Source organism: Saccostrea echinata, unplaced genomic scaffold, assembly GCF_033153115.1.
Source record: "Saccostrea echinata isolate AGI-Se365-2 ecotype Australia unplaced genomic scaffold, CSIRO_AGI_Sech_v1 ptg000001l, whole genome shotgun sequence".
Taxonomy (NCBI): Eukaryota; Metazoa; Mollusca; class Bivalvia; order Ostreida; family Ostreidae; genus Saccostrea; species Saccostrea echinata.
Genome location: NW_026889750.1, coordinates 14,669,972 through 14,685,032, shown reverse-complemented (window position 1 = coordinate 14,685,032; position 15,061 = coordinate 14,669,972). Strand labels below are relative to the sequence as shown.

Sequence of the window (15,061 nt, the reverse complement as noted above, 5' to 3'; positions counted from 1 at the left end):
GAAATTCACTTCCATTCGCGATTTTTGGGGAAAATTGTATTTTTGAAATGGAATTTTGTCCGCTAATTTTCTCGAGAACGGCTAAAGATATGAAATTGAAACTCACTGACGTGATAGAACATCAAAGGGAGATATGGTGATCGACCTTCATTTTTCGTCGTTCGTACTTCCGGTCGCGAACGGAAGTGAATTCAAAAATGTTAAATTTGCAACTTTTTTGTTTTTCAATATTTTTCTTTGAAATTTGCAGGATAAATAGAGAGTCTTCTAAGAATTCTAGGCATGTTTTCATCATTTTGATTGATGCATTTATTGCAAAGATATGAACGATCCAAACTTTCTCGTATGTTGCGGGTACGAATCCTGCTGGGGCGGGAGATTGTTTCTCTCTTTTTTTTCAGTTGTAAATAATATTTTTCTCCGTGAAGACATGTATGATAGTTTTTGCTTATTTTTAAAGCATTGTTAACAGATATTCTACAGAAATCCTTTAATAATAATGATCTATGTCGAAAGACTGTGTTACATAAACGCAAACGAAAAATACCTTCAATGAAGTATTAAATGAAGTGAGATAGCATAGCGTTCTGGAGAAAAGTTAGGTCGGAAGACCACTTGTTGCCCTAGCAACAAGAAACGCATCTAGTTATTATTATTCCACTTTTCATAGTACAGGCGATATCTCAGCTGTGCGTGATTCAATTCTAAAGATTTTTTCAGGGAAGATGCATCATGAATATATCTCCAGGGGTATCCCTCACTTTTTTGAAATTCACATCCGTTCGCGATTTTTGGGGAAAATTGTATTTTTTAAATGGAATTTTGTCCGTTAATTTTCTTGAGAACGGCTAAAGATAAGAAATTGAAACTCACTGATGTAATAGAGCATCAAATGGAGATATGGTGATCGACCTTTATTTTTCGTCGTTCGTACTTCCGGTCGCGAACGGAAGTGAATTCAAAAATGTTAAATTTGCAACTTTTTTGTTTTTCAATATTTTTCTTTGAAATTTACAGGGTTAATAGAGAGTCTTCTAAGAATTCTATGTATGTTTTCATCATTTTGATTGATGCATTTATTGCAAAGATATGACCGATCCAAACTTTCTCGTATGTTGCGGGTTCGAATCCTGCTGGGGCGGGAGATTGTTTCTCTCTTTTTTCAGTTGTAAATAATATTTTTCTCCGTGAAGACATGTATGATAGTTTTTGCTTATTTTTTAAAGCATTGTTAAGAGAGATTATACAGAAATCCTTTAATAATTATGATCTATGTTGAAAGAAAATGTTACATGAGCAAACGAAAAATACCTTCAATAAAGTATTAAATGAAGTGAGATAGCATAGCGTTCTGGAGAAAAGTTCGGTCGGAAGACCACTTGTTGCCCTAGCAACAAGAAACGCATCTAGCTAAGGTCTTCCGTCTTCACGGAAGACCTTATAGTGATTCTACTGTTTCTTACTATTATTATTAAGGTCTTCCGTTTCAGTCGGAAGACCTTATAGTGATTCTACTGTTTTTTCTTTTTATTAAGGTCTTCCGTTTCAGACGGAAGACCTTATAGTGATTGTAGTGTTTATTATTATTATTTTTTTTTTTCCCTTTTCGTGTCCCCCTCGATTTCTCAGAGATGGCTGGACGGATTTTCTTGAAATTTTCAGGGATGATAGAAAATGAAAATACCCCCAGGCGTTTTTTTCATTTTTTCAAAATTCACTTCCGGTCGTCAGATATGTCCGATTTCCGTTTTTTTCAAAAATATTTTGTCCCAGTCATATCTCAGAAACGGTAAGAGATTAAGACACCAAACTTTTATAGTTAATAGATCTTGAGGAGTAGGCAAAACCATTTGGGTTAAGAGCGTCAGCCGTCACTTCCGGTCGTCACAGGAAGTGATAATAGAAATCGAAAATTTCAACTTTTCTTTTTTGAATTTTTTTTTGCATCACGTTATTGCATTTTATTTGTAGTTTCGAAATATGTCAGTCCCACCGGAAACAAAAACGACAACTTCCGGTTATAAGAGAAAAACTACATAATTTGGGTTTTTTTCTTTCCCAAAAATATTTTTTATAGATAACGTATTTGAACTGATTTTTACATATGTTATTAAGACTGCAAATGTCTAGAGTAACGTCAAATATCTTTGTAAAATTCACTTCCGGTCGTGCCTTTTAGATGTCCGTAAAATGAGAAATTGTCGGAGTGATATCTCAGAACGGGTAAGAGATTTTGACACTAAACTTTTATGAGTAATAGACCTTGAGGAGTAGACAAAACCAACTGGGTTAAGAGCGTCAGTCATTACTTCCGGTCGTCACAGGAAGTGATCAAAAAAATCGAAAATTTCAACTATTCTCGTTTGGAATGAGACTTGCATCATATAATTGTATCTTCACAGTTTTGATATGTGTTGGTCCCATCCGAAACAAAAAACAACAACTTCCGGTTATAAGAGAAAAACTACATCATAGGGTTTTTGGATTTTGCCATACGTATCGCTTATAGATAGAGTTCTGTAAATGATTTATATATATATGTTATTGAGACTGCAGATGTCTAAATTGACGTCAAACATCTTAGTATAATTCACTTCCGGTTGCGTATTTTCCTGCCCTCAAATTTAGATTTTATTCACCTAATTGCTCAGCACCAGTAAACGACTGAAGTCTAAAACTTTCAGGACTGATAGTCAGTCACCAGTTTTTCTACATCATGTGAAAATCGTACGTTGCCGTCAGTTTCCGTCCTGACCGGAAGTGATGCAAAAAAAGTGAATTTTCCAAGTTTTGTTTTCTTTTTACAGAAATGTTTGGCTAATGCAAATGTTAGATAGACTAAAACCATGCAAATCATTTTCACTGGAAGTGCCGGCCTAAAAACCGGAAGTTGTTTCAAACATGAGTAGTTTTTCATGGAAACTTTTAGGGATGATCAGTTGTGAATAATTTAGGTGTAGAATGAACATTTTATTTGTTTGGAGTAATTTCAGTCTTGATGAAGTAAAAAAAACATAGAAAGTAAATTTATTTCCGGGATTTTCTCAATGACCTTGACCTTTGATCTTAACCTTTGCCTTGACCTTGAACTTTGATGACCTTGACCTTTGACCAAAAGGTCAGAATCAATAATTAATTTACTCCTCTTTCTCCCCTCCCCTTCCCCAAAAAAATCCCCCCCCCCCAAAAAAAAAAATCAGATTAATATCAGCCTAGCATATTTCTCTAGAACTCATACAACACCTCGAATCGACATAACATTTCGGGGTTTTGCAGAAGAGACCTGAAAGAAAGTTTCCTGAAAATTTGACGGTGAATCTCTGAAGTATATAGAAATTATGAATGTTTACGGCAAACACTACATCTTTTTTCGTATCTGAAATTTAGGTGCCGATGAACATAAAAATTAATTAAAGCTTTTCTCGGTTATTTCTTCAATTGTTATGAATAGCAATCGATTCTCTTGATATGATATGATATTTTAACACCAAGCATTCTTGCTTTCTCTAGTATGTGGAATTTATTTCAATTTTATTTAGAATTAATATTAATCGAATGAATGTCGAAAACAGCGATTTTTTCCTAGCAAATAAATTTTCACGCTCTCATTGACACATTTTTCTTTCTAAAATGCATATCTGAAATTTTAATTCATGCTACTTACATTTAATTCAGTCCACACAGAGATGCTTATATTATTCTTACCTATTATTTCAGGACATTCAGTCACATCCGAACCCGATCCGACATTTTCATATATTTGTAAACAAAGTCTCGACACTGCAGTTCTAATGCATCATAGGCTCTGAATGATTAATTCAATGCATTCCAAATATAGACAAACTCAAATAATTTTTTTAACCGACAATCTGCATTTGCATTATACACCAAACGTGTTTCTCAATCTATTCAATACTGATCACTACATTCCATAACAAACAAAAGAACACGTGTTTTTATTCCTATTTATTCCTAAACAATTAATTTACTACTTCCATTTTCATCGGAATGCGTGGTCTAGTGGTTAGCGCGCCTGCCTTACAAACCAAAGGTTTTGAGTTCGATCCCCGCTGGAACAACTTTTTTTTTGGGGGGGGGGCATTTTCAGCTTTTTTTCAAACCAATTGACAAAAGAATCAAGAAAACGGAAGATCTGTTATTGCCTAGGCAATAAGTATCTAGTTATTATTATTATTATTTTTTTTTTTTCCTTTTCTATTTTTCACGATTTCTCAGAGATGGCTGGACGGATTTTCTTGAAATTTTCAGGGATAATAGAGAATAAAAATACCTACAAATGTATCTTTGATTTTTTTCAAAATTCACTTCCGGTCGTCAGATATGTCCGATTTCCGTTTTTTTTCAGAAATATTTTGTCCGAGTCATATCTCAGAAACGGTAAGATATTAAGACACCAAACTTACATGAGTAATTGATCTTGAGGAGTAGGCAAATCCGTTTGGGTTAAGAGCGTCAGCCGTCACTTCCGGTTGTCACAGGAAGTGATCAAAGAAATCGAAAATTTCAACTTTTCTTTTTTGAATTTTTTTTTGCATCACATTATTGCATCTTATTTGTAGTTTCGAAATATGTTGGTCCCACCGGAAACAAAAACGTCAACTTCCGGCTATAAGCGAAATACTGCATAATTTGAGTATTTTACTTTCCCATAAATATTTTTTATAGACAATGTATTTGAACTGATTTTTTAATATGTTATCAAGACTGCAAATGTCTAGAGTAACGTCAAATATCTTTGTAAAATTCACTTCCGGTCGCGCGTTTAAATGTCCACAAAATGAGAACTTGTCCCAGTGATATCTCAGAAACGTTAAGAGATTTAGACACCAAACTTATAGGAGTATTAGACCTTGAGAAGTAGACAAAACCATTTGGGTTAAGAGCGTCAGTCGTCACTTCCGGTCGTCACAGGAAGTGATCAAAGAAATCAAAAATTTCAACTTTTCTCTTTTGGAATAAGACTTGCATCATATTATTGTATCTTTTTCACAGTTACGATATGTGTTGGTCCCACCGGAAACAAAAAACGACAACTTCCGGTTATAAGAGAAAAACTACATAATAGGGTATTTAATTTTCCCATACATATCGCCTATAGATAGAGTTCTCTAAATGATTTTTATATATGTTATTCAGACTGCAGATGTCTAGAGTGATGTGAAATATTTTAGTAAAATTCACTTCCGGTCGCGTGTTTTCTTGTCCTCAAAATGAAAAGTTATTTCAGCGAGATCTCGGAAACGGCATGAAAGTAAGACACCAAACTTATAGCAGTAATACAACTTGGTGAGAAGGCAAACCACATAGGGTTAAAAGCGTCAGTCGTCACTTCCGGTGATCACAGGAAGTGATCGAAGAAATCAAAAATTTCAACTTTTCTTTTTTAAAATTAAAACTTTCATCACTTTATTGCTTCCCTTTCGCTGTTTTGAAGTATGTTAGATTCCACCGGGGAAAAAACTTTAGTCTTCCGGTTTTAAGAGATAAACTACGTTATTTCGTGGTTTAACTTTCTCATAAATATCACTTATAGATAAGTATTTGAAATGTTTTTTACATATGCTGTAGATACTGCAAAAGTCAAGAGAAAATTCAGAGATTTTTATTCAGTTCACTTCCGGTCGTGTGTTTTCCTGTCTTCAAAATTAGAATATGTTCTCACAATTGTTTGGCAACAGTAAAAGACTGAAGTCTAAAACTTTGAGGATTTATAGTCAGTCATCAGTTCATTTGCTTCGTGTAAAAATCGCGTGTCGTCATTACTTCCAGTCGTGACAGGAAACGAAGCAAAAAAGTATTTTTTTAAGTTATTTTGTTTCTACATAAGTTTTAGTCTAATACCGACGTTGGAAAAAGACATGTTCATGCAAACAGGAAGTAGTATAACGGAAGACCTTCTCATTACTAGTAATGAGTTTCTAGTTATTATTCTTATTTTTTAGACAAATTTTGTCCAAGCAATATCTCGAGAACTATTCAGTGGTTTTTCATCATTCTTTCAGGGATAACGCGCCAGTTAATGGCATTGTTACATTCATAAGAATTTTGGAAAAATTCGCTTCCGGTTCCAAGTTATGGACATTTTTCTGATTTTAAAATGAAATAGTTTCCGCGGGATATCTAAAGAACAACTAAAGATATGAACTGGAGACTTGTTAGAGACTATAGAACATGACTTCTAGATGTGCAAATCGACCTTGATTTTCGTCATCAGCACTTCCGGTCGCTACCGGAAGCGAATTAAAAAAGTCGAATTTTTCAACTTTTCTGCTTTTCAATATTTTTCTATGATATTTGTAGGGTTAATAGAGACTCTTTTAAGAATGGTAAATATATAATTTGTTTTAAAATTGATAAATCCAATCTCTAGAGAATTTTATTATTCTCTTTTTTTTTAGACAAAATCTTCTGCACGCAAATTCTCGAGAACTATTCAATGAATTTCTTTGAAATTTTCAGAGATAAAAGATCTTTATATGAGTTTTATATGAAATTCCGTTTTTTGGTAAATTCGGTTCCAGTGCCGAGTTATGGACATTTTTTTGATTTTAAAATGAAACTTTGTCTGTGAGTGTTTTCAAGAATGGCTAAAGATATGAACTGGAGACTTGTTAGAGATGATAGAACATGATTTTTAGATTGGAGAGGGGACCTTTTCTTGCGTCGTCGTTACTTCCGGTCACTACCTGAAGCAAATTTAAAGAATCGATTTTTTCTACTTCAATATTTTTCTGTTATATTTGTAGTGTTAAGAGAGCCTCTTTTCAAAATACTAAATATATAATTTGTTTTCGAAATGATAAATCCAAACTCTAGATATTCGTCATTTTCACTTTGAAGCGGGAGTCCAAATGGCGAAATGGTTAGCGCGTTGGATGTTCACGCTGACGACAAGGGTTAAATCTCCAGTGTGTCTGATTTTTTTTTTATCACTTTTTAGCTTCAATTTACGTTTTCATTTTCAAAATCGGATGGAAGACCTCTCATTGCTCGCAATGAGTTTCTAGTTATTATTATTATTCTTTTTTTCTACTTTCTTCTCCCGTACTTTTTTGTCCGGGAGTGATCTCATAGAACCACTCATCCGATTGACATGAAACCTTTTTAGGATTAATAGGCATGCTGTGTAGGTGTTCGGAACGAAGGTCATTTTGCACGCACATGCATGCACGTGCGCGCGCGTGCAATGAGTGAAATGACTGATATACTTGATGACGCCGTAACTTTTATATTTCTTGATGAATTGCTTTGAAACTCAAAATATAAAGATACATTAGTAATCTAGACAAGATAACATGGTCAAATTAGTGTGAACTCACGTGCATGCAAGCGCTCTTCTCTGATTGGCTGATACAAAAATCTCAATAATTTCCTTGTTTTTTGACAAAATGCTTTGAAATTTAGAATATATGTATATATTATAAGGTGCTACAACATGTTATATAGGAAATTTCTTGAAAACAGGCGCATGCAGGTGTGCTGCAATCTGATTGGTTGAAACTTTAAATGTCTATAACTCCCTTGTTTTTCAACAAAACTGGATGAAATTTACGACATGGATAGGCACATAGAGCTCCTACATTATGATACTATCAAAATTGAATGCAAGGCCATGCATGCGCGTATGCTGAATTCTGATTGGCTAATACTTAAAGGGTTACATCTCTCTTATTTTTCAATGAAATTCTTTAATATTTCACACAAATGTATGTATTGTGAGACACTATGAGAAAATTAATGTGAAAAATGTAGAAAACATGTGCAAGCACATGCGCTGAAATTTGATTGGCTAATACCCATATGGCTATATCGGAGTAGTTTTCCAACGAAATATCCTTAAAAATAAAGTGTCCATCTATATTACAAAAGTATTGTCTAATTTATTTTCCATGTATTATGCCCCGAAACACCTTATCTGACCAAGCTAAAGTTAAAAAGCATTATTAAAGGAATTTATTTCTCAAATTTGAGAAATTTGTAGGCATCTTTTATTTACTAGATCTTGACCTTAACATTTCGATGTCTTACACACAGCGAAAGAAAAACACGGATATAGGTTGTAATCTGGACATTTGATTATTTTTCTACGACAGAAGTTCGTTAATGAAAATGGAATCGTCAGGCAGCCTCCAATGTCTTATTCATTCAAATTCTGACTATAATAAAACAATTATGGCTGAATATATAATAAAACAATTATGAACTCTTTCGATGGTGAATATGGTTTGTTATTCACCAGAAAAATATCAATATTGACCGAGGCGAAGCTAAATATGATGAACTAAGTGGACCTTTTAGTATACTTCAGTATATGACAAAAATATATTTTTTTACTGATGTTAATAAAATTATAAATTCCTTTTTCTGTTCATTTTCCATAAAGTTATTTAATAATTCACTTTATGTTTATTGCTTTCTTTGGCTGTAATATTTTTATATTTGAAAGAAATATTTTGACTATGAATAATGATAAAGTATTTTTAAGTATCTTTTTCTTTTATTTTATTTTCTTATCTTTCGGTCCTTTGGCTTTAATATTTTTATGTTTCAAAAATGTCTTAAATCAAGGCTCTACACTAAGGAGGCTTACATGTGGCTAGAGCTGGAAACGTGAGGAAACTATGGATATTTTTTCAGATATTAAGATTTTTATTATCATAAAGATCAGAAAGAATTCATACCTGGGAGATATATTGGAGAAAATACACGGCTTATACTTATAATTTCTGGTTTCTCTTGTATAAAAATGAACAGTAGAGAGTTAAATATGAAGAATATATGAAATTTAAAGAAGGTGGAAAGACCTCTAATTGTTCGAGAACAATTAGTCTACTAGTTTTAATCATATTTCATTTTTATTCATTTTTTATTTCCTTTTATGTATTTATAATCATGTTAATTCTTATTATAAAATTCATATATAATATTATTCACTTTTTATAAGCATGAATATTTTTCACGTAGGCCCTATAACTTGGAACCGCGATTTTAAATCGGGCGTGGTATACGGTATACCACGACAACTAGTAATGGCGTCCGATTTCTGTCGATTCTCGGGTAAAATTGGCTATAAAAATGTACGGATAACACTATCATCCTAGTAATCACCACCTAAACCCTTTTTGTATCCCAACTCATTCATTTTTATGGGGATTTTACGTTTTTGTCGGGGATTCTTGTTTCTGTAGCGGGATTCTCCCGAAATCCCGGGATTCCTGAAAGTCCTAGCACCGCAGATAACATGGATAACAGGATAGCCGACCCCCCCCCCCCCCCCCCCCCAAGTATAGTTGAGTTACTCAGGAATACTCAGGAATAACCTATTTAAAAAAGTTGCAAACAAAATAAAATACATAACTCTATATATAAGCTAATAGTGGCCCATAAAGACAAGCGTTTGAATTTTAGACTATACGACTGTACGAGTCGGTTTGTGTACGAAGTGACTGTAAATCGTCATAACATCTGCTGCCTTCTCAGGTTGGAAGCTCAAGATGGTTTGTGGAGGTTTTATCTGCTCCAAGACCTCCCTGACGGCCCTAAATGTGTTGTACATAGTAAGTTTAAGACTCATAATTCATTATTTCTTACGAATGAATGTGGACGTGTCTTAAAGAATGTCGGACACGGCAGTGTCTATATGCACGACCGTCGTGCACTTACTTTTTCATCGGCTATTCACACGATCGTCGTGTATATAATTTTCCAATGACTATTTGCACGACCGTCGTGTATATAATTTTTCATTGACTATTTGCACAACCGTCGTGTCTTGTATTTATTAATCAGCTGTTCGCACGACCATTATCTTTTATATAACACGAACTTATTATGTCATTCGTTGTTTCGTCCCCAGTTAAGTTCGGCACGCAGTGGTTTAACTGATTCAAGCCTAGAAGCATTTTAGTAAGAAAACATTAGAAAAACTTTTTCATAATGTTAATTTATATGCTAAAGTGACATATAGGTCGGTGTAATGTAAATCTGTTTCTATTAGAACTACCCTTGTATTTGTATAATATACACGTCACTATAACGTTTACCTACTATTTTGGTAGGCTTGCGGTTTACCCCCCTCCATCTCAGCCTAGTCCGAAATATCTGACGTTTTCCAGGCTTTTTTTTTTTTTTTTTTTTAGCGATTTTGATATTTGATGTTCCTGGAAAAGCACGTCAAATTAAATCCCACCAATTAATAAAGTCCCCCGCCACAGCATGATACGCCTGTCAAATATTGTTCAATTATCAAAAACAGTTTAGAGTGCAAGAAATTCATGTCAACCTTGATACTGGTAGGAGGATTTCCATGATTTTTCCATTCTTATAATATTTGTTTATACATCTCCTGTGGTGTAGGCATTAACAAATATTACATTATAGATCCTCAACTGGTTGTGTTAGAGCTTGACAAATGCCCATCTGCAGCCCCTCCCCCCCCCCCCCCCCAATCTTTCATATTTGTGAGACATGATGCTTTAGTTGATATTTTCAACAAATGTAAAAATATCATATTAAGCAATATCAATTTAGTCTTAACAACTTAATCTATACCAAATTAATTTTGAAAATAAAAAGGCTGGCCATCAAATGACATATGCTATAAACTGACCAGCAGTTGTTCTGTCTAATTCCCAAAGGATACAGATAAGAGCTGCTTGATCAGAGATGCTCTAGCAGAAATGACTGAGACAGCTAGCCTTTCTACACTGAACTCATTAATTAATCTTTAACTGGATGCATGTCCACTCATTACTCCCAAGGGATGAATGGATCTGCACTATTTGCTTTGTAGTGCAATAAAAATGCATATTTATGTCATCCTGAAGTTAAATTTGAAAACAAAGATTTTTTTTAAAAATTTGTTACAAAGATTTCTAAAAAGAAAAAAAACTTTTGTCATCTTGATGCAACATTATTAATAAGGTTCCTGCATGACTCTTAGATTTGTAGTGGCTATCTACCATAATTAAAACATTTTTTTTAAATACTTGATTTTTTTTTAGATTTAATGTCACACTAGCTGGTTTTAAGCTGCAATCATGTGGACAATGGGCATGCTGATTTCAACATTAACCCCCCCCCCCCCCAATTAGTTTATTATAAAATATCAACAAATTTTATTTAATTATCATGCAGTATCAAATTAGTTTTAATTACTTTTCACCAAATTCATTTTAAAAGTTAGGCTAGCCTGTGAACAAGAACTACATGTATTTAATCCAACATTTGCACAGTTCCCAAGAGATATAGATAACACCTGCTTGATCAGAGATGCTCTACCAGTTAGCTCCTCACACTAAACTCATTAATTTCTCTCTAATTTGACATGCAATTTTCTGTTATCAAAATTCTACTTGACCAGTGCTTGATAATTAAACCCATGGGAGAGATGGAATTTCTCTTATAACATTACATTTGTTATAGATTGCTGTAAAGTATATAATGGAAAAAATAAGTATTTTCTTGATTTAACATTTTTTTTAATATGTATACTGCAACACTCTTACATTTTTTGGGATTGTGTAATTTAATAGTACAAAGACATTTTTTTTTAAAAATTGCACTTAAATTAAAGGTCACAGTGACCTTGAAATAGGTCGCGACACACCTTCTACCTAAGATGCATAAATTGGCCAAGTTTGATGATTCTAAGTCTCATAGTTTTCTAGTTATGAGCCGGACAGGATTTTTCCATATTTGGCCATAACATCTTAATTAAAGGTCAGAGCGACCTACTTTTAATGCGCGACACACCTTCTACCCAAGATGCATCAGCTGACAAAGTTTGATAACTCTAGGCCTAATAGTATTAAAGTTATGAGCCGGACACGAAAAGCTAACAGACGGACGGACGGATGGACATGAACTCTATAACATAATACGTCCTGTCTTAAGACGGGCATATAAAAAGAGTCATAGAACATCGGATAAGCATAATTTTTCCTGCTCTAGCGGTGATTTCTTAAATACACTTTTTAACCAAAATTTTGTCATACAACCTTAGTTATTACACACGTGTAATCTCAAATTAAACAATAATGATATTCATATGTTAATACATATTGTAGTTCCCTTATATAATAATTCTAAAAATCATCAAGTTTGTATGAAGTATGTAGTAAATATTGAGGTATATCTCCTAAACGACGACAAACCACTCCTAACCAGTAAAACAACATTTGAATAATTTTGTGTATGACGGCACTTTATTTTGGTTAAGGTGAACATTTATATATATTCATTTTTCTTCTCATATTATTTTAAGATTTGGCAATCTGTCTTAAATTTATCATTCATTATCAATGACTTCGTGGCGCAGTGGTACACGATTGCTGAAATGTAAATGTGGTGATTCGAGTTTGACCTCAAGATTTTTTCCAGTTGTGCTCTTTTAATTTTTTTTTCTTTCATGTGTATTTTTTTATACGTTTTCTTTAATATTTTAATAATAAACATAGCTTCAGAGAGTCATAATATACGCGTTACACTTTGAAAGTATCTCGGGAAAAGACAGTTCTAAACTATTTCATTAAATTTTGCATAACTGCTTGTTTTATTTTTATTGAGTTTCTAAATCTTTAGTCCCAAAATTAGAGTAATTTGAACATGTAAAATGACTGTTATATGACACATTTGCAACTATGAAAATATAACACTCGTCCGCAAATGATATTACATTGGTTGAAAGTACTGCTCACGTTCAATTTTTTATGTCATCAATTTGGTCATCAATATATCATTGAAATTCCATGGCAGATCCAGAATATAACATGTGTGAGTGCACTGTGTGGTTGAGGGCCAAAAGGGTATACAGGAGAGTATAACCCTGTAATGTAACTTTTAACCCCCCACCCCCTCCTATCATCGCTAGCCAAGTGTGAAAGTTAGTGTCTACCCCTGGTGATCTGCACATCTTCTCTTTTAGAACGGATGTCGAGTGATCAACCCCCTTTCCAATTTTATTTTCGTTTCTAATCTTCATTATTATTATTTTTTTAATATAGATTTGTTTTCTTTTTCTATCATACTGCTTCATCTACATTTTTATGGAACTGATAGAAATTATATTACGATTCGGTTGTGTTCTTCAGCACACTTGAATAGCTCATAATATACCCATCCTCTAGCTGGAGCGTCCATATATTTTATACATGTATGTAAAATAATCAAAATTATCCACAAAAGAAGCTGTACCGTAAAAAGAAAGGGATGTGAAAGGAAATGGTTGTGGGCCATAATATTTAATTCAGTTTCAAATAGAAATATGTAAATGAAGTAGTCTGTAAACTTTAAGTATGAAAAGAATAGAAATAGAAAGACTTAAGGATGTGAGAGAGAACCATAAAGGGGGCATGATCATGTGTCCCAGTCTATAGCCAGACTAAAACTAATACAGTGTGGTATTTATGTCCCCATCCTGTTTCTAAACTTAATATGTATTTTACAATTCAGATAGGGGATTGCCTACAAAAGTTTTTTTTTTTTTTTTTTTATCTGAAGTTGGAGTATAGATCTTATACAGGTGTCAATCCCCCATACGTTTTACATTTTTTTTTTAACATGAGGTAAAATTGAAAAAAAGTTGAGGTAATTAAATATCAACATAAATGTAATATTTACTATTGTGTGAAACAATCAATTGCTTGCATTTCTATTTAAAAAAAAACTGTAAATAAAAAAAAAAGATTAAACGTACATGTGCACATAAAGCCAGAGACAGGCTCATCTCATCCTCACAATGTCAAAGTTTAGCCCACACAAATCTGATCGGGATCGGATCTCTTTAAATAATCAATTAGTTTTTATTTTTATTTTACCAAATTCTTCCTAATTTAATGTGTGTAAAAGAAAAGAAATGTCCGTTCATAAAAACATTCATTTAATAATATCATTTAAATGTCAAAAAATTTTGACATGAATGTTCATACTGGAGTTGGGGTCAAATTCTTTTTACAAACAACGTCCCGTGTCTTCGAGCACAGGTCGGGCGTGTAATATATGCATAATAGCTATTACCGTCGTGTGCATATCTCTGGCAATGTGCGATTGCTATTTGCACGACCGTCGTGTAAATAGATTTTTTTCTTACCTATGTGCACGACGGTCGTGTTTATATCTCAGCAATTTGCAATAGCTATTCGCACGACCGTCGTGTAAATAGACTTTCTTTTCTATGCGCACGACGGTCGTGTATATATCATCGGCCGTCGGACACCTTCAACCCAACTACACCTCGGCCCATGGACATTTAACGTTAAGCCCCACAAGGTTAGCTTTTTCAAAAAAGCTGAAAGTCAGCCATTGGAATACAGAAAGTTTGTTTCATGCTTTGTAATGTTGTATGATTTGTTTTATTCATCATGTTGTGTTCCTCAAAAGTCATTGTAATCTAAGTTAAATTCGCCTAATCGTTTAATTTCTTATTTGTAACATAATATTGTACATAATAAATAAAAAAGCATAGAATAAATTTTAGTTAGACTAAATCGTGATCATTATGATGACCTCCAATTAATTTCTCTTGGGCGCAGACATCAGAGAAAGTGTATACATTTTCATTTTAACTGTTAAATTCTATAAATGATATAGATTATAATGCATAAAAAGAAGGTAGACTTTGCAAGGTTAAATTGTTTTAATTATTATTAAATAAAGGTTCTTAATCATGCAGGTTCCAGGCAATGAATGATTGGAGGGTGGTGGTGGTGGGTGTTATATACTACGTGTATACTAAAATCAATTTCTAACTTAAAGCATACATTTTAGTGTTGTTAGGCAAGAAAAGATTTGCTTCCAAAATAAAGTAATGAAAGGCATGGAAAACAATTTAAACTGGAAATTCAAAATATTTTTATACATGCAGTGCGTATATATACCCTAAAATGTAACTGATGATGTCTACCATCAAACCAAAACTTAGATTAATTAACATACTGGATTCCATCTCTCTCACTCTTTTTCATTGGTGTTGGGGGGAGGGTGTGGAGGGGATCCTGTCTATAAATCCGCGCAGTTTCTCTCAACTTTCACAGTTCTACTG

The 15,061-nt window shown here is 33.4% G+C and overlaps 1 protein-coding gene and 1 long non-coding RNA gene across 2 annotated transcripts in view; one reads left to right on the top strand and one right to left on the bottom strand.

The window, feature by feature from the left end:
- The window catches only part of LOC133185684 (uncharacterized), a 159,257-nt gene that overhangs the window by 3,059 nt on the left and 141,137 nt on the right, over nt 1–15,061 (bottom strand). The gene's annotated exons all lie outside the window — the stretch shown is intronic.
- The window catches only part of LOC133185644 (tetraspanin-13-like), a 162,685-nt gene continuing 157,100 nt past the window's right edge, over nt 9,477–15,061 (top strand). Inside the window, exon 1 of the mRNA XM_061320956.1 lies at nt 9,477–9,578. Coding sequence (XP_061176940.1) covers nt 9,516–9,578 — 63 coding nt within the window. The 5' untranslated portion in view covers nt 9,477–9,515. The remainder of the gene's footprint in view (nt 9,579–15,061) is intronic.